The sequence below is a fragment of the Ceratina calcarata genome, unplaced genomic scaffold, assembly GCF_001652005.2.
Source record: "Ceratina calcarata isolate Rehan_Ccalc_2016 unplaced genomic scaffold, ASM165200v1 scaffold92.2, whole genome shotgun sequence".
In the NCBI taxonomy this organism is placed as follows: Eukaryota; Metazoa; Arthropoda; class Insecta; order Hymenoptera; family Apidae; genus Ceratina; species Ceratina calcarata.
In genome coordinates, this window is record NW_017180576.1 from 1,011,193 (window position 1) to 1,034,384 (window position 23,192).

At 33.0% G+C, this 23,192-nt stretch overlaps 2 protein-coding genes across 6 annotated transcripts in view; one reads left to right on the forward strand and one right to left on the reverse strand.

Moving 5' to 3' along the window:
• The window catches only part of LOC108631667 (thyrotropin-releasing hormone receptor), a 19,922-nt gene extending 8,480 nt beyond the window's left edge, over positions 1-11,442 (forward strand). For 4 of the 5 annotated variants that reach the window (XM_018035768.2, XM_026818944.1, XM_026818945.1 and 1 more), the window contains 3 exons: positions 3,928-4,126; positions 6,787-6,892; positions 9,603-11,442. In XM_018035768.2, the coding sequence (XP_017891257.1) occupies positions 3,928-4,126; positions 6,787-6,892; positions 9,603-9,837 (540 nt within the window). In that variant the 3' untranslated portion in view covers positions 9,838-11,442. Of the gene's footprint in view, positions 1-3,927; positions 4,127-6,786; positions 6,893-7,568; positions 8,639-9,602 lie in introns of those variants that run through there. The other variant, XM_026818946.1, reaches the window with a different exon arrangement.
• Positions 1-23,192, reverse strand: part of LOC108631544 (dynein heavy chain 1, axonemal) — a 74,457-nt gene that overhangs the window by 38,057 nt on the left and 13,208 nt on the right. The window contains exons 17-23 of the mRNA XM_026818943.1: positions 22,521-22,747; positions 21,433-21,675; positions 20,917-21,030; positions 19,303-19,558; positions 18,846-19,008; positions 18,555-18,665; positions 18,080-18,171 (exon numbers count right to left, since the gene is read on the reverse strand). Of these exons, the coding sequence (XP_026674744.1) occupies positions 18,080-18,171; positions 18,555-18,665; positions 18,846-19,008; positions 19,303-19,558; positions 20,917-21,030; positions 21,433-21,675; positions 22,521-22,747 (1,206 nt within the window). The remainder of the gene's footprint in view (positions 1-18,079; positions 18,172-18,554; positions 18,666-18,845; positions 19,009-19,302; positions 19,559-20,916; positions 21,031-21,432; positions 21,676-22,520; positions 22,748-23,192) is intronic.

Consider the following 23,192-nt stretch of genomic DNA (forward strand, 5'->3'; position numbering starts at 1 on the left):
AAAAAGTAACAGACTTAAATACAAATTCTAACAATCAGTTAGTTGCAATATACTCTTAATTCTATTTTTTGTCTCACATCAATTTTATGAAATAGACAAGTCGATGTTATAATATATTATAGAGAATTATGAAGAGGTCATGGTATTGAAAATAAAGCACAGATATGCTCCAAGTTTATTTTTTCACTAAAATCGTGAAGATTCAATTTATTGCGTGTACCATGAATCCACTACAAATTCAAGAACGCCAATGAAACACAATACGGTAAACAAAGTAATTTTTTTGATTAGCTATCATGATCTCGCACACTTTGATGTCAGAGCGTCGGTTGCATCAATTTCCAGACAATCGGTTCGTTGATGGATGCACGCCATGTTACTTACGCTCTCAGCGTAATTGTAAACAACCGGTCGCACGCGTGGATGGTTCGGGTCTGTTGCTTATCATCGTGACAGGTAGTTAAAGTGAACAGAAGCAAAAATTGAATCGCGATGATAATGTGTAACATTAGACACTAGAATTCTTTCTAAAATACAAACTAACTTCTAACTTTCTAAATTAACAAAATAATTATATATAATTATTTAATACATACACATTTAGAAAAAATGACAGCATGATAAAAAGATATAACAAAATTTTGTTATAATATGAGTTATAATCCGTATCGCACTGAATTTCGTTATCTGATTAGCACTCATTTCTCGGAGCAATTGTTGACAATAATAATATATTACTATAATGTAATGAATAATTTTAATAAATAAGAAATTCGTAGTTTTTTTTAATGCCAAGAAACAGAAAAAACTGTTAATTTTTGTCAAGTTATCTGCGATTTTAAACGTGATTCTTAATTTATTGCTGATTAAAATTCTTTAGTCTGTTATCTCTGATAAGAGATTGCAACCTGTTTTAATTACTCTGATGAATTTTCAAGGTTAGGCGGTATTATGAATAATTCAGCGCGTCGCGAAATTTCGACAAACGCTCCTCGAACACTCAAGTACCGATGATTCGGCTGACTGACCTACTCTCTTTTCATTTCTGTCTATTATATACGTGCGAAAGGATGCTCGACGTTTTTTGGGAGAGATGACAAAAATGTGCGGGTATCTGTGAACTGTGAAATCAGCGGATGTTATGCAAATTTTAATCAAGAACGAGAGAATGTGAATTCATTAGAGTATCGAATATGCAACATTATATAGTAGATAATAGATATATTTCCATGCAGTTTTTATAATTAGTCTAAAATATCTTAAAAGTGACAAATTATTTTGTAGTGAATTTGAAAAAAATAGTATTATTTACTTGTCAGACTAATAATAATTAAAGCATGTATAAATAATTGAACTTCATTAAATTTCCTAATTCAACAATTCGACGACTCTTACTCGTATAAATTCTCTCTCAGGGGAAATTGCAAGTCTATTTTAAAATTCTATATAATTCCATTGCTAACATAAGAGCTAACAGTATGAAATGTGTGTGTCATGTAATTCTATTTGAAATTGAAGCTTAATATAATTCTATTACAGCCAGAATTCAACATAATTCTAATTTGGCATCGAGTTAGCATAGAATTTCTAGTTGTAGTAGAAATATATTGAACGCTAATTTTAAATACAATCACGATACACGCATTTTTTTAGTAACTTCATGTTGCAAAACGTCTTGGAATAGGATCATGTAGAATTATCTTTTAGATATTTTTATACGAAATACTACTCTGAAATAATATATGAATAGCGAACTCCGTTGAATTCGTCGTTGGTCTAATTTTGCCATTCGTCATTAACCGACAATTTTCAGCGGCAGAGTTTCAATCAAAATCTCTTCCCTTCAAGAATTTGTAGGTGAACTTTTTTATTATTTCCTCGATCTCAGTGTGCAATTTGCCTTGCACATCAGAATTCCAAGCAATCTCATGCGCATAGAATGACAGTAAACTAGATACGGCGTCCAAGCCACGAAGAACAAGATAAATGTCTAATACGCTATTTCCTTGGCTGCCAATCCATTACCGTTCTTGCCCTTCGCTCCCAGCAGCAGTTGGATCTTGTCTGCTGATGGAATCGCTTGTTAGGAATATAACTTCAATGGTCTATGAGATTGGAATAGTGAAATAAAATTACATTTTACAGCGATCGCACTGGTGTATGATCGTTATTATAGGATTGCACGTGTCGGAGAGATAGATAGCTTTTGCAAAGCAATTGGTGAAGCGGAAGTATTTGGAAGTATACAAGGGTTGCTATAATTTCACGTTTTCAATTGACAACTAAATATTTCGTTAACAATAAAAAATGCAACACATTTTTATGCCAATACAAAATTCATATTACAAAAGACGTCGTATATTATTGTAGAATAGTGAATAGTTATAGCTAGTTTATAGTAGGGTCGTGACGCCTTCGTGTTGAAGTCATGCAGATCTGACGAAGTGAGAGGTGTAAGATGCGCTTTCTCTCTCTGGTCACGCAGTTCCCTTGTTCTTCAGAAAAACTCCCTTCCAGGTCAACCTAACAGAAAGGAGAGAGAACTCCCGAGGGGAAAGGCAGTTGTTGAAAAGCCCTGACAGAGAAAGGAGAATTTGAAGGATCGCCGAAACATTTCTGTTGCATAAAGTATTTGAAGCTCATTTCATGTACTTTTAAGTAGTACATTAAATTTTACATTTAGTTTTTTATTTAATCGAACCTGCATTTGTTCCCTCATTTGACCAACACTTCCCAATTTGACCATTTGACCTTTATTTTTTATTTCATTATATTTTGTGAAATCAAACAGCAATTAAATGATCCAGCAGTTATTTAGTTGATAATTAGTTTGTTTAAATCTTTTTTCTCGAATGTTAGAACAGTTTTCAAGCTGCACAGACTGAATTGGTAATAGACAATATTTGAGATAAAGTTATTTACTGATTTGATTAAAAAGTTTTTATGCATTGTATTCATTTATACAAAAATACATTTCTATCTATACAATAGATGTTTGCACATCATTTACAGATAGCAATTACAATATTTTTGTGACCGGTCTTAGAAAAGTCTGTTAAAGCTCGTATTTCAAAAACTTTGAATAAAAACATTTAATGCGAAGGTTAAAATAAAAAAATATCTCACTCCGGCATCCAGGTCACACAGAAGTATTTGTCATTCAGCTGTTAGCATCGTACGAGACATATTATAAATTAAATACATGTTACTGACGGTTTGAGGTTCTAGTGCTAATGAAGCATCTGTGAAATGGGAGATAATACGATACGCTATGTAACGGTAATGGCGAGTATAACGTTAAGGGGCTGACATCGGGTACTAAAAAATTATTGGTATCCCGTAGACCACCATTATTGTACCAGCATGCTATGGGAGTCATGTGTAGTCGATGGAAGAAATACAATTTCTGATAGGACGAAAGTGAATGTAATTTTAAGGTTCCCTTGAAATTAATTTTCTTCTTATTTTAAAAAATCTATTATTCGTTCATGAAATTAATTAGTATTAGTCAATCCTTTTATCAATTCTTATACTTATAAAACGACTTGATAAAAAATAGATTATATCTTAATATCAAAGGAATTCACTAGTATAGATTTTCTCTTTGATGGAGTTTATTGAATTGATGCATTCTTCAAGATTCTTCATATATCCTTTCAAGGTTTTTTTAATTAAATCTTTTATATTAAATGACACGAAAAAAAAAAATATCATCTTATTTTAGGTGAAAATTCTTATTAACAATTCTTATTGACAATTTGTATTGCAAATTCTAACATCGAAAGAGGTGAAATAAGAATATAAGATTAAGAAACCTGTTACCAAGCAGAAAGTGTGTCATGAATAATAAATATGTTAAGAACTCAGGAAGGAGTCAGACAATGGAGGAGAGAGTTCTCTAAAGAGGCACTGTTATTTGATTTTTAGAGTGGCAGTAGCAACAACAATGGTGACGGGGGCATAAAAATGGGATCGGCAGTTGGTGGCCGGCGGCCACCCTCGCAACAATCGTTCCACTCGTCGAAGAATGTCCATTCTCATCACTCCCGGCAACAGACGACCTCCGCTCCCCTGTCTACCCCACGGACCGCCAGTCAATTACCCGAAACAGCGAATCGCTGTATACGTAAGTACAATTACGAATATTTGTCAATAATTAGACTGCGGAATTTTATGCAAACATTTTATAACGTTACTTTCAAATAGATTAGACATGTTGATATTTCGAAATTTTTATGTACTTGATGTATTGTATTATACAGGATGTCCCAGACTGCACAACATTTTTCTGAGGTTGTGAAAGAGTGTGAAATTCTCAGTGAAAAGTTCTCTCCCATTTTTTCCTCCAACTGCTATTAGCAAAGTTATTAACGTAGAAACTGGATCAATGACACGGTTCGGTACAACTGTTTCAAAGTGGAAGACGGTGTGGCACGTGGCCTCGTTCTGTGTGACACGTCATTGATCCACTTTTTTCATTAACAACTTTGTTAATACCGATTGAAGCTAGCACCCTCTTTCACACCCTCAGAGGAATGTCGTGCATTCTTGGATATCCTGTATAATGCATTATATGTTTACTACGTTTCGTAATTCTTTTCCTTTTTATTCTTTTGTTTGTCCTGAGTTTTACGTCGTATAATTTTCAATTCTTAACTTTCATAGTCTTTTTTATTTCCTGTGCATACATAAAGATTCGCAGTCTAATCATCGCATACATATCCATAAATTATCATTTTTCTACATGAACACAGTACGAGCAAAATATGATGTTGTGTTTGAGTTGATCCTCCGTTGAATTATTAAAATTATCAAATATTACTCCAGGCCGACAGACTATCTCATCAAGCATATTCCAATATACGTATGTATAATTAATACGTTTATTTTCATTCGTTCCGTTGCTTTTCAATCATTAAAAGAATGGACAGCCTGAAAGAGGAGTACACAGCTATCAAACAATCTGATAGGAAAAGTTACATCTATCGATCAACGTCCCCTGTGAAAAATGGCGTGTGCGTTGGAGAGATACTCGAAAATCTAAGAGCCGCTACGTCGATAGCGAATCGGAGTCAAATATTTCGGCGACGTTATCTTCGGGCTTGAGCGACGCAACTAAACTGATCGATCCAACAAATTCCTTTCAGTTTGATCATCAAAGTAAAGCTGGGTTTAAAAAAGGCGAGTTGCAAGATCCAGCGATTACATTCAAATGGTTTGACTGGATATCTGTCTACATTAATTCCAGTCTATTTTGAACAGTTGAAAGCGTTAAGACTGTTGCGGCAAACAATTCATATAAAATGAACTGTAAAATAGTGGATTTAGAAAGTAGACTTCCTATCTAGTTGTTAAATTGGATTGTTTATTAAAAACATTATTTATGTCGTGTTAGATAAAATTCGATGTAGTATTGGACTATTAGGCCACTGTAAACCTCAAATCCTCAGCATGTACAAAAGAATCGGTAAACCGCAAATGTTTGTAGGATTCGTAGACCAGGGAGCGAGTTACAGTAGAACACTTGATTAAAATTAAACTTTAATTATCATTACAAATTGAATACATTGAGTGAACACGTCCGAGCGCCGAGTTCACTCTGCTAGTACTACTCTCCAACAACTATTTCCATTACTTCATGCCATGAAAACAAATCAAAGGGCCCGATCCCACTTACTGTTACTTTATCTCCTCACAGTGCAGGCGACCGAAATAACTCGTTCATAGGAGAAACCGAACTAAACCATTGTAGCCGCTTATCAGATGCAACGCGTATTGGTGTAAATTGTTATCTCTACAGACATACTCGTTTCATGGCAGAATATTCGGCAATTTCAGATTTTGATACAGTTTGGTATATTGCTAAATAAAGTTTTCTAAAAGACGCAGTTTTCTCAGAGAGCGTAGGTACTTGTGTAAGTGAAAGTGTAATTAACTATAAACATTTAGTTTGTATTATTCTTGTGTATATTCCGTCAATTTTTGTAGAGGTGTAGATTATTCTAAGCTTCTTATCGAGCTTTCACGTTTTTTTAACGAGGCCCCCAGTTTACTTGGTTTCTATGGTCCAGTATCAGTTATTGACCAATTCTATAAACCAGCATGTTGAGCTTTAGACTGTTATAAAAATTCAATATCTATCATCCACGTCTCTAGCTTCTTGAACTAAATATTATTTATGTACCTTTTTTCATTTATTAGTGAAAATCTACTTTTTTCACGTTTTGTTTTACAAGTTAAATTCAGGGGTTGAATGTACAGTCAATTTAATCTGAAACAAATAATTAATACAATTATTATCATCGGAGAACTCACAGGTTTCGTATGCTAATATCCTGTCGTAAAATGTTATTAAACTTCACTGTTCAATTTGTATTGTTAGCAATATCACGTAGTCAAAATAGACTTCATCAGTCCGGAATTGACATGTCGGAAGCTTGCTAATATTCTTACAGACCATGCCAATTATTGAATGTTTGTTATTGCTCAAACGTATTACAAAACTAATGAATCTAACGAAGAATATACATAAATCGTACACAATAAACAGGATATCAAAATATTACTATATTACTATTGAAATGAAGTGTATTCAATAAAAATCGTGAGTGTCACTACATTCTATTTTAAAAGAGACAGGAACAAAGATTTTTTTTATGATCCTTCGATTCATCAAGAAAACATCATTTTTTAATGAAATTTCAGATGTACTCTTCTATTTGAATACTTTTCATAATTTCTTATTACATAACGTAGTCTGCATCATAATTTCTTTTTCTGTTGCAGATATTAGATCGTCCTCAAGAAATATCGCATCTACGAGGAATCAACAGAGTATCACAAAAATGTTGCTGCTGATCAGTACAGTCTTCATTATTCTTAATTTACCCAGGTAAGCGAATAATGTTCGCCACTATTACTTATTTTTATATATCGTATGGTTTTGTACACATCCTGGTTTTATGTATTTAGTATATGCATAAATTGCTTGAAAATTGAATTACAATAAAATTATTTAAGCATCTACTGCATGAATGCAAAGATTATAATATCCAAATTAGCTACTGTATGCGTCACAATGTTCTGCATATTCGAATACTGCATTTATTTGACTTCAACGAAATACTTATGTTACCGCATCTGTTTTTGCTGGGATCTTGTTTCACGTTTTAATTAAACATTGAACGTGTTCAGCGAAATACTGCGTACAAATTCTTGGACATGAAAATATGTAAAACTTACGAATAAATGATCTTGTTATTATCAAAATTAATGGGAGAGAAAAGCAATAGAGAAACAGCAAGTACAAGTGTATTAATTGAAGCCGTACGTGTACGCTGTTCGTCTATGATACGTGATGCAATGCTTCAGTTCTCTTTCAAAGAATCTCAGATTGTAGTAAAAAGTAAAAATGGATATTTATACAATTGTTAGTTCGTAAGAGATTGAAGAATATATATTTTTGTATTTTTTTTATACGTAAAAAATTTTATAGATTTTGAACTAATGTTACATATGTTAATTGTTTAATTGAAACCATATTATATGTATGTTACGTTTCATTTCAGCTTCACTATGAAATGGATTTGGTTTGCAAATGCCTAACTATATTATGCCATCATTTTAACCATTCACATTTCCAGGTTTCCATTTCCACTTTTTCTACTGTTTACATATTTCTACCTACATTCATATTACTTAAATTCTACATTATTATCTATCCCTACTGTTTTTTCTTATTAAAATCTCATTATATTTAAATATCGTCATCTTCTTGTATGTTAACTTGTCCAAGAATTTTAATAAATGTGAATGTAGATTCGTTTGAGATTTTATGAAAATACTAAGTATTAAAAATTAGCTGCTAAATTAATTAACTGCTCAGGTATTTAGGAGATAACGAATGTCAATTTCGATTCTCGTGAGAGTTACTATTCAAACATAAAGCTTGGTTATTCGTGCCATCCATATCTGACTTGTCTTTGCATTTAATATTTTCCTTTGTACATTGCGCTTTGACGATGAATATTCGGAGAGTTAACAGTTAATTAAATATTTGTGGTGTGAACCAAGCATTAAATCTGCTTTCCTTGAGAACGGAATGTCACGTAAAATCAACAGGATATTATCCGTTCATGTTTCTCTTTCTAACAATAAGTCTCTTCTCGCTTGAATTATATCTTTTAATGGATTCTTCATGCACATGAATTATTTAGTTTTATATTTTATCAGTATCAAGCGATTAATTTTCAAATTATTTCTTTAAATCTGCTGATTAATAAAGCGAGTGTTAATTAAGCTGAGTTTTTGTATGTAGACGATATCTTTCAGGACAGAGCTCGTGTTTGAAATATTTATTTCCTAAAGACTGTTTGAGGACATGCAAAGACTTGTTCTTAGAAATGTTTAAACTATCTGTCACAACCGGGGTGTAAACATTATGGTTATTAAGTTAGAATAAGGCAAAAGAATTTTAGTGAAGACTACTTTTATTTTTATTGCAAAATAATTGAATTTTGGAAACAGTGGACGGGAACTTCAGTAGAAATTCTTGACAAATTGCATGCATTCGTAATGAAGAACACATAAATAAACAATTGTACTCTTATACAGAATAAAAATGTTCTAATTATTTTAAAAATTGTCATACTCTTACAATTATATAATATTTGAAAATTGTTTAGTTATTTTCTACTTTATTTCTTTTCACATTTCGCTGACTTTACTGAATAATTAACTTCATTTCTATGTTTACAAATAGTTTATGTCGAAATTTCTTGCCTTCTCTGCATCAGTCATGCGTGTATCATAACGAAGCACTTGAGTCTAATAAGCTCTGCTCACTGTACCGTTCCTTAATATATGTATTTAACTAAAGCACGGAAATACGCTGCACATATTCAGTCTTTGTCAAATGGTTTAACTTTGTATGAAGAAGGATATTCTGGATTCGTTTTTAACTTGGCATTTTAAGTCCTGCTCTTGAAATTCTATGCTTGATTATAATTTAATTTTCAAAATTAATTTTTTCTTTAATATGTCCATCAGGTTTTATCCTATTTTTAAGCGTACTTGAAGTACTTTTATCAAACGTGTTTTATTATCGAGTTTTCAAGCGTCTTCTGGAGTCATTTTATATGTTTCAATTTGATTTCATAATTTAAATTTATATTACCAAATTATATGAGCAAATACGTAACGGACATAGTATAAAACATTTCTTTTTTCGTATGTATATGTATGTATACAGGATAGGGTGCCCATGCCAAAGTGATACAGTTTGATTATTCCATACCCATACAGACTTGCGGATCGGCTAGGATCGATGAAACTCAGTAAATTCGTAAACGCAATTATCGTTATGATACCTTTCAAATTAATAAAAATTGGGTACTTATGTCAAAGTTTAATGAACTATCAACCAATCAAGTCTCTGCATTTTCAATGATGCAGTAATCGGACTGTGTCATTTCATCGTGGACGCCTTGTATAAGAAGAAATATAGTTTAATGGCATAAAAACTGAATTTTTATAAAATCATATTAAGGATCACTTTCTTCGCTAGGGTGTGACGGTAAGAAAGAAACATTTGATTTTTCCAGCTACGTGATTCGACTGTGCGTGTTCTTCTTCACCCTGGCACGTAAGAGTATGATACCCGATCTGCTCTGGTGCTTGCAGCAATTCTTCATGCTGCTATATTACACCAACTTCAGCATTAACTTCCTGCTGTACGCGATGTGTGGCATCACGTTCAGGAATTGTCTCCAACAATTGCTGCGCAAAGTGCTGAAGAGCATGACCAGGTATCACTGCAATCCTCAAAGGTACATATAGGTAATACTGCGTCCGTTTCGATCGGCTCGAAACAGGACCGCTGCACGTAGTCCTGTAAGTCTGTGAGCTAAATTCGATTCAACGATTACCATAGTGAAAATAAAAAGAAACTACTATTATGTAGCGTCAATGATTTCGCTCACGTGACGATACATCGTGGAAACTCTGTAGTGATCCGCGCAGTTGTTCCAACAATGCGATAAATTCTATGCATGCATAGATATGTGTATGTGCATTATGAGAATGAAGTATGTGTTTGATGAACAAGTGTCATCTTGAAAAATGATTACAGCGACTACATTTTCGTCAACACTGTTTCCTTTCTGTATTAATGGTAAAAGATTATACCTCACGTATATTTCAAGAAATGATTCTAGATAATTAAACTGTACAAATTAACTGTTTATTCATTCATTTATAGTTTTTAAACAACTTTTCTTTTTCTGTGATTTTCCTTGTATTTATATTATCGTTGCACTTATGTGTATATAATTTCGAATTACTTAAAACACTATATTGAAAAATTATACTGTTCATAAACGCTACTATGGCATTACTGTATAAATTTTAACATTATTATTGAATAATCTATTATTTCCTCAACAATAATGAACTTTTAAAAGGATGATTATCATACTACTTTGATAAAATTATAATATCGCATGAAATATTGATGAGGCAGTGTCAACAAAAGTATAATCGGTGATCTGAAACTGTTACATAAAACGTTTTACGTTAGTTATTCTGATTTATGAAAGTTTCCGAAAGCGATTTAATCGCGTTAATATTTAAATTAGTATTCTTGCGGGAAGCAGAAACAAGTGAAAATGAATTATGAATTAAACAGTTTACTTTCAGGGAAGTTTGGAAGGGTTCAAATAATTATTTAAGTGAATATGTATTCTTAAATACAAAAATCCAGTGCTGTTGTTGCTGAAAATTTTGTTATTGCAATTGAAGAACACGGTTAAGTAAACAGGAAAACAAATATAGCTTGGCATTATACATCAAATGTGATAAAATTGAGTTTTTACATCAAACAATATAGTTGTTTTTTATTATCGTACAATGTACATATTTCAAATGTAAATATTTATTTAAAAGAGAAATGTAAAATTCACAAAAGCTTTTGAAATGGTAATTGATGATACAATCGAGTAAACATTAAAAATTTCTAATACTTTCACGTATGGTTAATTATGGATGGTTTGAAATATTGATAGACCCAAAAGTGAGATTAAATGATTTTCGTTTAGTTCGGTATCGTGATTGCACGCGTCACATTTTGTAGCATAGAAACTACATATGTACGCATTGATGTAAATATTTGTCACTTACAAATTTATATTATAAACAAATCTAACCGACAAGCAAGAATTATATATTAATTATAAGAATTCTTTAACATAAAGAGCTTAGCTGGATAAGGGCGTAAAATGTGTCGAATGAAACATCGCTTACGCCATTCGATAATTTATAAAAAAAGAAACGTTCATTCCAATTTTTAGCTCTATATCACAACCCGGGGGGTAATAATTGGAAAAATTCGAAAAATCAAATTTTGAGGTTTTTCCTTATTTAACGCCTTGCAAAAAATCTGAAAAAATTCTCAGACATGTCCAGCTACACTACGAACATGTCAGAATTTTCTCAGATTTTTTGTAAGGCATTAAATAAGGAAAAACCTCAAAAAACTGATTTTTTGAATTTTCCCGATTACTACCCCCGTATTTTACCGTATTACTCGTTGAGATATAGGGCTAAAAATTTGAAAATTGTTGTCGCATCAATCTTCGACGATTGTGTTCAATATGCATATGTTTATTAATAAATTTAACACAATGCTTACATGCTGTCTTAGTAGTTAATTGAGATAGACAGGAAAAAAAACTAAAACTATTCCATTTCTATATTCTATACGTACATCGTACATCGTACATCGTGTCTTGCGCACGGAACAAGAAAACACACAGTACAAAGGACAAAACATTTGCAGCGCCTGCTATACTACAAATATATTGAAAGAGCAAACCCTTTCAAAATTAGAGTGAATGTTTCTTTTTTGATAAGCTATCGAATGGCGCTTCATTCGGCTCAAGGGCACATTCGACCCCCTTATCCAGCTAAGCCGTTTATATAAATTTTTACCTGAGGCTATTTAAGTGAAGAGGACTGTATATGTAGTATAGAAATTGCTCTATTGCCTGCAACGAGGTGAGTTGAGGCATTACACGAAAATTTTTGGGATGGGTCGGGCAGAAATGTAACATTTTAATCCTTCATCTATAGAACTGCGGACTATGGACTCCTATGTCGAAGTTCGGAGCCATTTCTAGCCGATATCGACATTTCACTAACAACGCACGTTACATACATCTCGTGTTAATGATGTGACGACGCAATTGCGGCCTGAAGTACTTTAAATAGTACGGTTACAGTGACAGTCGTTTATGTTGCATGCAATGGTTCTCCGTAATTCCTTCCCCACTAAATCAACTATACATAGAAATAGTGTAGGTCGGTATATTCGACTAGGTCAAAGCTTTTCGATAATTAGTATTTCTGCTCTGACTTGAGCACCCGGATTGAACGTATTAAGTAGGTGCAACCAAATGTCGGCCAATCTGCACATCAATCAATTTTGGTAACGCAAACGTACCGTACGTTAAAAGAAAGGTAAGCGAGTAGTGTTGTCGGCAGCGGGGTTTATTAATGCATGTTAATAGCCCACCCCAGTGTTGCTCGCTCCTCGCTCGCGGAAAGCCGGTCATTTGCACGAGCGTAATTACACAACTATGTTGTGTCTATTTCTTGTTGACCGTTTGAAATTGTTTTGGACATTGTATGAACATAATATGATGAAATTTGACCTGATGATGCCAATGAAGTTATAGCTATGAATCAGCTATTATATACTATCTCGATTCGTCTCGTTGAATGGGTCAGTTTGTGATTTGCGTAGAAGTAATTACATATAAATATATTATTCAAAAATATGTGTGTATATATTTATTATGTATATGTAAGTCTGCGTGTATATACAAGGTAAATTAATTGTCATTTAAAATAATGTAATATTTATTAATCCTATTTAAAAATGCTGATAGAATAGATTAGTATTTACTAGAATATAAGAATTCAATAAGCTCTGTTAAATGCTAAATTTATATAAAGTACCTTCTATTGAGATTAAAGAGTTTGGTAAAACTCGCATGAAATTATGAGTTGAGATTTTTAGAAGGTTGCAGGAGCGAGGAGAGAATAATGAATATAAGATTCCAATGGTGGGTCTTTATTAATGTTTTGGGATATTCATGATAATCTGTCTGTATGATACATTCAATTCTATCTACATAGACGTGGCATTTTCGATGTAATACTGTCAACTGTCGACAGTGTCGACCGCGCTACAGCTAAAGAGTTTTCAGGCTTATTTATGTACATACATATTGCATTTATTACATATTAATGTTTAATAAGAAATAAATTATGGAATATTATCTTAACACAAACAGATCCAAATTGTTTTATAACTAACAATTTCTGATGAACTTTCAGTATGTTCAAAGAAATTGGTTATAAATTATGTCAAGTAATCCGAAATTGTGAAATGATCAATTTTAAAATATATAATAAATTAAAACCGCAGTTAATGTTTGTAATATCTAATGTAGATTCATTCATGTAAAACGTTGTAGTTTAAAGTGTTTCAATCTTGCCTGTAACTCGGAGAAATTTATAAACGCTTTGAATCATTTAATAAAGTTCTTGTCGCAAAAACAATTCGGAAAATTCTTTGTTGTTTAAAAAAGGAAAATACAGGAGAATGATTCTGAATATTGCCTATTGCAATGAGAAGAAAACTACTGGCATTTAAATTATATGTATATGTATTGAGTACCGAATATGCAGTTGAATTTCAATCGCATTAAGCATATAATAAATAACGGTTTATGTTTGTAAAGTATTCAAAATATTTCGTTTATTGCAATTAACTGCAGTCTTTCAAGTTTATGTCATGTAATTTCATCAATAGAATTAGTATGTAAAATACATTTATGTCTATAACAATAATTAAAGACTCGAAGTATGTAGTTCTCCCACCATTTTACAGATTAGTATTTTAGATTTCATTAAACTTGGACATTATTACATGTTTATTATTAATTATTGTACAACGGTGTCATTTACATTTAAATGCATGCATACATGTAATTAATGAGCTCCTGGTATCTGTGTAGAGTCAACAATTGATCGTATTTGTTTGGCTGTAAATATGAAACATGTATAGTCCAGTAGTATTATAATTAGATTAATTCGTCTGGAAAATGGAGCCCGTTTGAAGTGGAAGTGCATTGTTCTTCTCGAATGTGTGGTGACACGTGTGCGTGATAATATACTGTATGTATGTGCGCCGCGTGTTACGGAACGTTGTTACAGAAGCTGGTTTGCAACCCATATACCACACCCAGAACAAATAAATCCATCCACACCAGTACAGATTTCAAGAATAATATTTACTGTCCATTCATCTGTGAACGCACTCCAGAATTTAATTCCACGTTATTCAATTAAAAAATCCTTCATTCTATATATACAAGAAACGTAAATATACGCCATCGCAGCATCCGATGTGCGTATAACGCGCCGGCCATATTGATGGATTATTCCAAAATCGCGCCGTAGTGAAAGGATTAAGGCATGAGGAGAGATAATATGAGAATCTGAAATTATACTCGCTTGTATTTACTTGAAAAGGTTTTAAAAAGCAATAGTTTCTAACTAATTTGGAAATTTGTATTTCGTGTTGACGATGTATTTATGTATACTATAGTTTTATCTAATGCTGCATAAATTCCTTTGTAAGCGAATAAAGTGAAACTTGGTTCGCTAATCGAAGTTACAAAGTTTCTGCGTAGCCCCTCAGCGTATTAAGATTTAAGACCATTAATGATTGCCTGACAGTCGGGATATGTAATAACGTTTGGGTGTTTCCTCTCGCAACCTGTGTCGATCAATATCTGTTTAATCTTTCACTGAAGTTCTAGACGTGTTAGGCGCCACAAATATTAGATTTCATTAAACTTGGACATTATTACATGTTTATTATTAATTATTGTACAACGGTGTCATTTACATTTAAATGCATGCATACATGTAATTAATGAGCTCCTGGTATCTGTGTAGAGTCAACAATTGATCGTATTTGTTTGGCTGTAAATATGAAACATGTATAGTCCAGTAGTATTATAATTAGATTAATTCGTCTGGAAAATGGAGCCCGTTTGAAGTGGAAGTGCATTGTTCTTCTCGAATGTGTGGTGACACGTGTGCGTGATAATATACTGTATGTATGTGCGCCGCGTGTTACGGAACGTTGTTACAGAAGCTGGTTTGCAACCCATATACCACACCCAGAACAAATAAATCCATCCACACCAGTACAGATTTCAAGAATAATATTTACTGTCCATTCATCTGTGAACGCACTCCAGAATTTAATTCCACGTTATTCAATTAAAAAATCCTTCATTCTATATATACAAGAAACGTAAATATACGCCATCGCAGCATCCGATGTGCGTATAACGCGCCGGCCATATTGATGGATTATTCCAAAATCGCGCCGTAGTGAAAGGATTAAGGCATGAGGAGAGATAATATGAGAATCTGAAATTATACTCGCTTGTATTTACTTGAAAAGGTTTTAAAAAGCAATAGTTTCTAACTAATTTGGAAATTTGTATTTCGTGTTGACGATGTATTTATGTATACTATAGTTTTATCTAATGCTGCATAAATTCCTTTGTAAGCGAATAAAGTGAAACTTGGTTCGCTAATCGAAGTTACAAAGTTTCTGCGTAGCCCCTCAGCGTATTAAGATTTAAGACCATTAATGATTGCCTGACAGTCGGGATATGTAATAACGTTTGGGTGTTTCCTCTCGCAACCTGTGTCGATCAATATCTGTTTAATCTTTCACTGAAGTTCTAGACGTGTTAGGCGCCACAAATAATTAAGCTCTATCATATTGTCAAGATATTTGTTTCGAAAAAAGAAATTTGCACTTCCAAAACGCTTTAAATATTTTGATTTTGAATTTCGATTCGTGTATATTTGCATTGTTTGCGTTTTTTGTTTAGATAAACTTGTCTTTCGCTACATAAAATAGTTTACGCTTAAATTTGTTATAAATAAAATCCATAATTTAATTATACTTATAGTCGATTGGATCGTAGGATCATACGTATACATATGTATCAATCTTGAGCTTTGAGACGGTGAAAATGGGAAACGCGTGGAAATGGGGAAATAAGCGTGGAGTTCAAGGGTGAAATGAACGTGTATGGCATCGAAACTGGCGGAAACGAACAAAGATAAGATAATGTGGGTTTATCAATACATCTATATACATTCTTTATCTATGTATGAAGTATCAGTATTCGTACCAAGTGCGTGGAAAGGTATAGTATACAAGACGGGAGCGGAAAATCAAAACGTAGGAACTGAAAGCTAGAACTTCAAGTATTTTCTATAAATAGAATAGATGATTGACTTCATATTATGTTTAAAACGGAGATTGTAACTGCGAATATTCTCATTATTTTATTTTAATGTACATATAGTGCATTTATACTAGACGTGAATTTTGAGTGGAGGAACGCGTTTTCCATTCTACGTACTTATATAAAAAATATCATCGAAGAGCAATTGTTTAGTCATAGGTAAATATAATTTCTTAATTATCGGACGACCAACTGCAAAGCATAAAACAATTTAAATAATCCAACTTAAAAAATTTTTACACATTTATGATGATCCGCTTCTAAAAATTTTAATTATTGAATTTACACACCCCTTGGGAACTTTCAATAGCAAGTCAGAAGACCTAGTCTCCGAGCGAATACGTGTATGTAACCGTAAGTATATGCAAACAGCAATATACTATCATGTAATCTGACTTAACGATCGAACGAGTCCATTATCGATAACGAACATTACGGCGAGGGTGATTTCTTCTCCTGATTTTATCCTATCAACCATATCTACACCTGTCAATTGTTAAAAAATGAAGCAGCTCGAAAATGTTAATGGTGTTACATTCTACTAATACAATTACTTTATCATATATGCAATTAATGAATGACACCATTTCTTATCGCTTATCATGCTAGAAATAATAATGCTAACGCTTTAAAAAATTGAGTATGAAATAGACATCAAATGAGAATGAGCTATACAAAAATAAGTAATATAAATAGATACGTGAGAAATTATTTTTTTGATAACTTTTTTGGGCGCCAAAATGCTAATGCTACTCTCATTTCATCTTTTTACGATATTGTCGGATAGTCGTATCTAACAAGATTAATCCAAAACGAATTAATTGATTCTTCTGATTAAATTTCGGTTATTACACACCGAAATTAGTTCTTCCTCTTCTTTTAAATTTAATTCATACACCGACTTGTCGTGTAAAAAAAATAAATAATTTTCACTTCGGGATAGGCCACTTCAGGAATCTCGCGGCAGACTAAAGCGCCGCAGTAGTTGAGAATTACTGTTTTACGGAATTTTAAATTGTTTCACAGTTAGTTACTGTTGTTTTAACTGATTGTAAACAGTCTCAACGAGAGAAGGTGGATCGTTATTCCTTCACGATAGAATACATTTGTTCATTCCCACACGCGAGATAGATTGGTATGTGCGAAATCGAATTGAATTCTGATATTTCCAATTTCAATGGTTCCTCTGATTTTAACGAGCTGCAACCAAACCTTTGTTATCGCGCCGCGTGCGAAGTCTACGTACGCGTAAAAATTGCAAAATTCTGATATGTGAAGAATATGACAGCGCATATTTAGGTTCATAAATTTTAGGACACTTCACAAGTACTTGCTACTAAAATTTTGCTAATTTGTCTGAATATAAACATTTTATTTACGAACAACTTCCGGAAAGCTCTTGTTGAAAGATCCATCATAACACATAAAAAGAGAATTTATCCAAATCATAATAATATTGTAATAATTATACGAACGGCTGTACGATAAAAAGATATTTGAAAATCATTGGAAATCCCTTACTATCTAAAGAAAGTGTTATCGGTACAGCGAGTACTCAAGCATTGGCAAAAGTATCTCGTCACGCGACTGGCGATCCAATTATTCGAGAATCCTCGCACGGGATCGTTATATGGACACGAAGGTAGGTACCTATTTTATAATATAAAACCACTTACCTTCGTCTTCCCCGACCCAGTTGGCCCGACGAGCATTAATCCGTGCCGGACTACCGTCGTCTCATACAGTTGGATAACTTTCTTCACAAACGCTGCAATTAAAGAGGCGAATTTTCATTGTTCTATTATCTTGAAGAAATTGTCAGTCGTAGTGTCTCTCCCTCTCGCCTCCCTTTTTGTTCACGGATTACGACTGACGATAAGACTAGGTATCTTTTTATCTCTAATTGTCCCATTACACCCCAGATAATTTTTAGAGTAGTCTGTGTAGAGTATTTCATTCTCTCCTAAGTATTGAATTCCCTTTTATAATCTGAGAAGTTAACTCACGAGTTAGTAATAGCGAGAATATCTTGTATAATTATCGCATATTCCCGTGCGTCTCAGAAGAGACTCTGTTGCTTGCGCTATAATACAAGCTCGTATGAAAGTCTCGTGAGAGCGCGAGAAAAATTTAAAATTAAGTAATCCTTACCGTTAACTCCCTCCAAGTGCATCCTACTAATGGATGCACGAATTTCCGCCTCCAGAATCCCATAATCGACCTGCTTTTCTTCCAACCGTGGAAATAAGTCAGACACGATACCTAATAAATTATACTTTAATTTATTAAAATAATTGCTGATATCTTATTGATGACGATATATTACTTTAGAACGTTAGTTACTAAAAATTATACTATTTATCACATATAATATTATACATATATATATATATATATATATATATATATAGTTTAAGAGAAATTATAGAACAGTTTACTAACCATTAAAAAGCGTGAGATCATCTTTCAGAAATTTTGGTACGTTCACGTCTCTGAGAGCGCGTAAGCATATTTGTTGTTCGTTCAAGTCTTTGTTTTCCCTTTTTAAGTTTCCAGCCACCGCGATCACAGTCTTTACCGCTCGCATTCCAAAGTCATAATGATCCTGAACGAAACGAGCTTCTCACATTTCATTATCAAGACAATTCGAATCTACTAAGAATTTCTTATACTTGTATATAATCAATTAAAATTAAATATAATCTGTATATCCCCAAAATACACGGTTTCGCGATTTTTCGTTAATAACTCGACAACCACGCCTCGGACAACTTTTTTGCAAAGGAAAATATTGTTTAAAATTACCTCAGCTCCTCCCCATTTGAAGGCTTAACACTAGTTCTTGGACACCTTTTACGTATCAGATTATATATGATGACACGATATAATGATCACAAACCTGTGTGCTCAATTGTTCCGAACTCAGCTTGAACGTGGTCGTTATTTTGCCCGCAAGGGTTTTTGCTTCGCTGAAACCATACGAGAATAGCGATATTTCGGCGATCAATGCGTAGTCCGGTACCATCATGGCGACTGGACGGAATAAAGCTTTCAGATTGTCAGGTAATTCTGTGCGACCTGCGTAACCAGGATTCATGGTAATGAATACGGAGCAAGCTGGTTTCAAAACGATTTCATCTCCCTCGAACACGAATCTGCGTTATACAAAATTTGTACAATTAACGGAATTGTATTAAAATATAAAATAAAAAGAATTCGACATTCAGATGGTACTAAATTGACTAACAATAAGAAAATCTTTGTAAACATAGACGGAAAACTCAACCATTTATGATTGTGAGAGGTAAACGTTTTTTATATTTTGGCTATATGATTGATTTACTAGTTTCTACGCATCCTCTGCGATGTGTACTTCATAATCAGTGTTTATGCGTTCTGAATACTCTCGTTCCATTCTCATACATACAATGAGAGATTCGGTCAACACTGGGTAAAGGTAATTTACCGATGCACATATTAACATGTGTACACGCATCATAAGGTTTCACATTGTTTTGGTCCTAGTCTGATAATGAGAGAACCATTGAAATACGGTTCCCAATCAGAAATTAATTGGACAACATGATTCCTTTTGATCTCTTAAATTTCGTTTATGGGAATATTTGCAATGCTAAGTATGGCCTTTACTGAGAAATTACGATTAATTAAACAGCAAAGTCAGCATGTTTATCAAATAATTCTAAAAAAACCTGTACTTTTGAGAAAGCTCAGCAATCGATATTTGATTGTTGATACTTTACGCCGCGATAATTATACCTTTTACGCTTATAAAAGTAGCATGTGAATAGTCGTCGAAAGAATTCATATCGTATAGATATTTTAATCCCATTGCGGATTAAGTACATTACTACTAATTTCTAATATTTCTAATGAAAGTTCTCAGCTTCGCTGTTATATACATTCTCCTCAACGATATTACAGATAAAAAGTGAATGAATAATTTGGATTTTTTGTTTGAGCGTTTTTCATAAAGGGGAAATTTGCATATTGAATTTCAATATGGAAGTGCGAGCGCGCCGATATCATTTGTGTTACTAATGAGATAATTACCAACTGATGACATCGAGCGAATCTTTAATCAGATGCATAAGAGTATCAAATCAGAGGAATCATGTTTTATCACTATGTTTCTTTGTGTGTAATTAGCTTTTATCACTGTAGTCAAAATTTTTTTAGGAAGGAGCTAATTTTATGCATATAATAAATTCGGAAAAATAAATTACCACAGGACATTCTGCATCCTGTAAAATATTACTATCTCTTCGGTTCAAATGATCAAATAAATATTTGGACTGAATGTAGTGTCAATTGATAAAGAAATGTAAAAAAATAAGGGGGGAGGGGCTACTGTCTACCAACAAGCCACATATAAAGAAATTGCTTCATCAAATAAAAGTTCATATAAAGCATCTAATGAAACAAAAGAATAATTAATTATTTTATATAATCGTTATTATTAATTTACTCCCTGTGTCCAGCACAAGGTACTTACTTGTCAACGCGCATCTGTTGTGCCTGCTGAATCGTTGTTATTTGCTGCGCAATCACAGACAACACTTCAATGTCTATTCGGTTAAATTCGTCGAAACAGGCCCATGCGCCCGCGCTAAAGTTTGGCACAAATAGATCAAAGCAAAACAAATTATTTTCTATAGGCCAATGTTAAAGTGGAAAGTGAATTGTCAAATTAAAACAACGTATATTATAAGCTTGAGCAAACATGCAAAGAAGGTCGTTCGTTAAATTTTGAATTAACATTTAAGAAAAAAATATGGAGTTTGTCATTGAAATTTCTTTTATATTAACAATATGCTTCTTATTTGTCATGTGCTAAGATGATATATTTTATTTTTACTTTGTTTAGATATATTTTATGCCGAATGTTTAGTTAATCATGTATTCGGTATGATACTGATATTTAGATTTTTTCAAATGAGCAGTCTCTCTTCTTTTATTACTTTATTACACATATTAATTATAATACATAATAGATGGTGATAAATCTTACCTGGCGAGGCCTTTGAAGAATTTTCCCATCGACATGAAGTCTAATTGATCGGAACAATTGAACACAACACATTGTATGGCAAACGCTTTAGCAAGGTCTTTAGTGGTTTCCGTTTTGCCAGTTCCTGCAGGACCCGCTGGTGCACCACCGAATTTTAAGTGCAGAGCGCCAGTCAGTGTCAGATAACACCGATCGGTTAACGGCGTAATTACTAGTCTTCCAGTATTTCCCAAATACTCGTAGCTTCAATAATAGTAACCACAATTAGAGACAGCGTGTTACAATATGTACAGTGCCTTTTGCAGTGCAAGAATTTGTAAACATTTCGTATAATTCGTCAAATACTGTCTTAAATATGAAACATGTTCTATAATCTTGCACTTGTTTTTAAACAAATAGAATAGCCGAGTTTTCGTGTGTTATAAAGGGGAGACGTAGTGTTTATAGATATATATACAAAATGTTTGCAAATAGCACTGAATTTGAAATATACGGAAAATTCAGGAGTGTCTTATAATTTTATCGCGGAATGTAGACAATATCTGATGTTTAATTCAATAACCAATATCAGGTATTAAATCATATTTAATGAAATCAATAATAACTCATCGGAATTTGTGACTGCAATTCATTAAACTCCATCAAATGAAAAATCTATATTAATTTGTCTTTTAATGAAATATACAGGGAATGTGTTTGACGGCTATTTCAACTGGAATCTTTAATTTTCATGTTGCAGGTATTTACAGTTATATGGTTTTACAAAGAAGGTTTTCGATCGCTATAGAAAATATGTATTTGTTATGAAACGGAGAACCGAAATATAAAACCGAAAAATAATTGTTATGGAGTGGATATAACATCAGTTCTGAAAATCGAAACCAAAACCTACGTAATTCAAAACCGATATATCTAATAACATTGATATCATTTCTCTGTAATTGTTTTGGTCAGAACCGATATATAACAATTTGAAATAGTTATTTCCGGAACCTTCTCAATCCCTGATTTTTAGAATACAAGTAAAGTGATAATAAATCAGATATTCTCGTAATTATCATTAATTATTTAGAATGGGTAATGCGTACCCGTATGGAAATTCGGCATTCACTGCTCGCACTTTCAACTCGCTATCGTCCACCCAGTAATAACGCAGCTGCGAGATCCAGTCGAAGTCGTTCACGTTCGACACCTTCTCTTCTATGAGCTTGTACGTAACATCGCGTGCGTGCACTTCAATTACGATCACCGCTTCTAGCATCAGCCTCTGTATTTCCGTTTGTGGACCTCGTACCAACTCCCGCAGATCGTCCAACTGTCCAGTGAATTTCAACAATAAATGAGACGATAGTAATCCACATATTTATTATTACTGGGTATATCAAATAATAATTTTCGTAATTTAAATCATTTTCTATATATCACAATTATGTTTTAAATAAAATAATTATTGGTAAATTCCATTGCGAAGGAAATACGTTGTGAAGGAAATTATTGGGAAGTTGAAAGACGAGGTTTAGAAATTAAATTCACTTTATCGAATACGTTCCCTGTTTAGAAGGAAAAAATTTTATTCGTAACTTATCACATTCTATATTCTCGCAAAGTTTTCTTCACTTAAAAACAAGCTGTTAATTAATTTGACGATACTTGTCAACTGATAAAGCATTAAATAAGACGTTTTTAATTATTTGTATTATGAGAAGGATGAAAGTAGGAATAGAGAAATATAAATAAGATGAAAGGAATTGAAGGATACT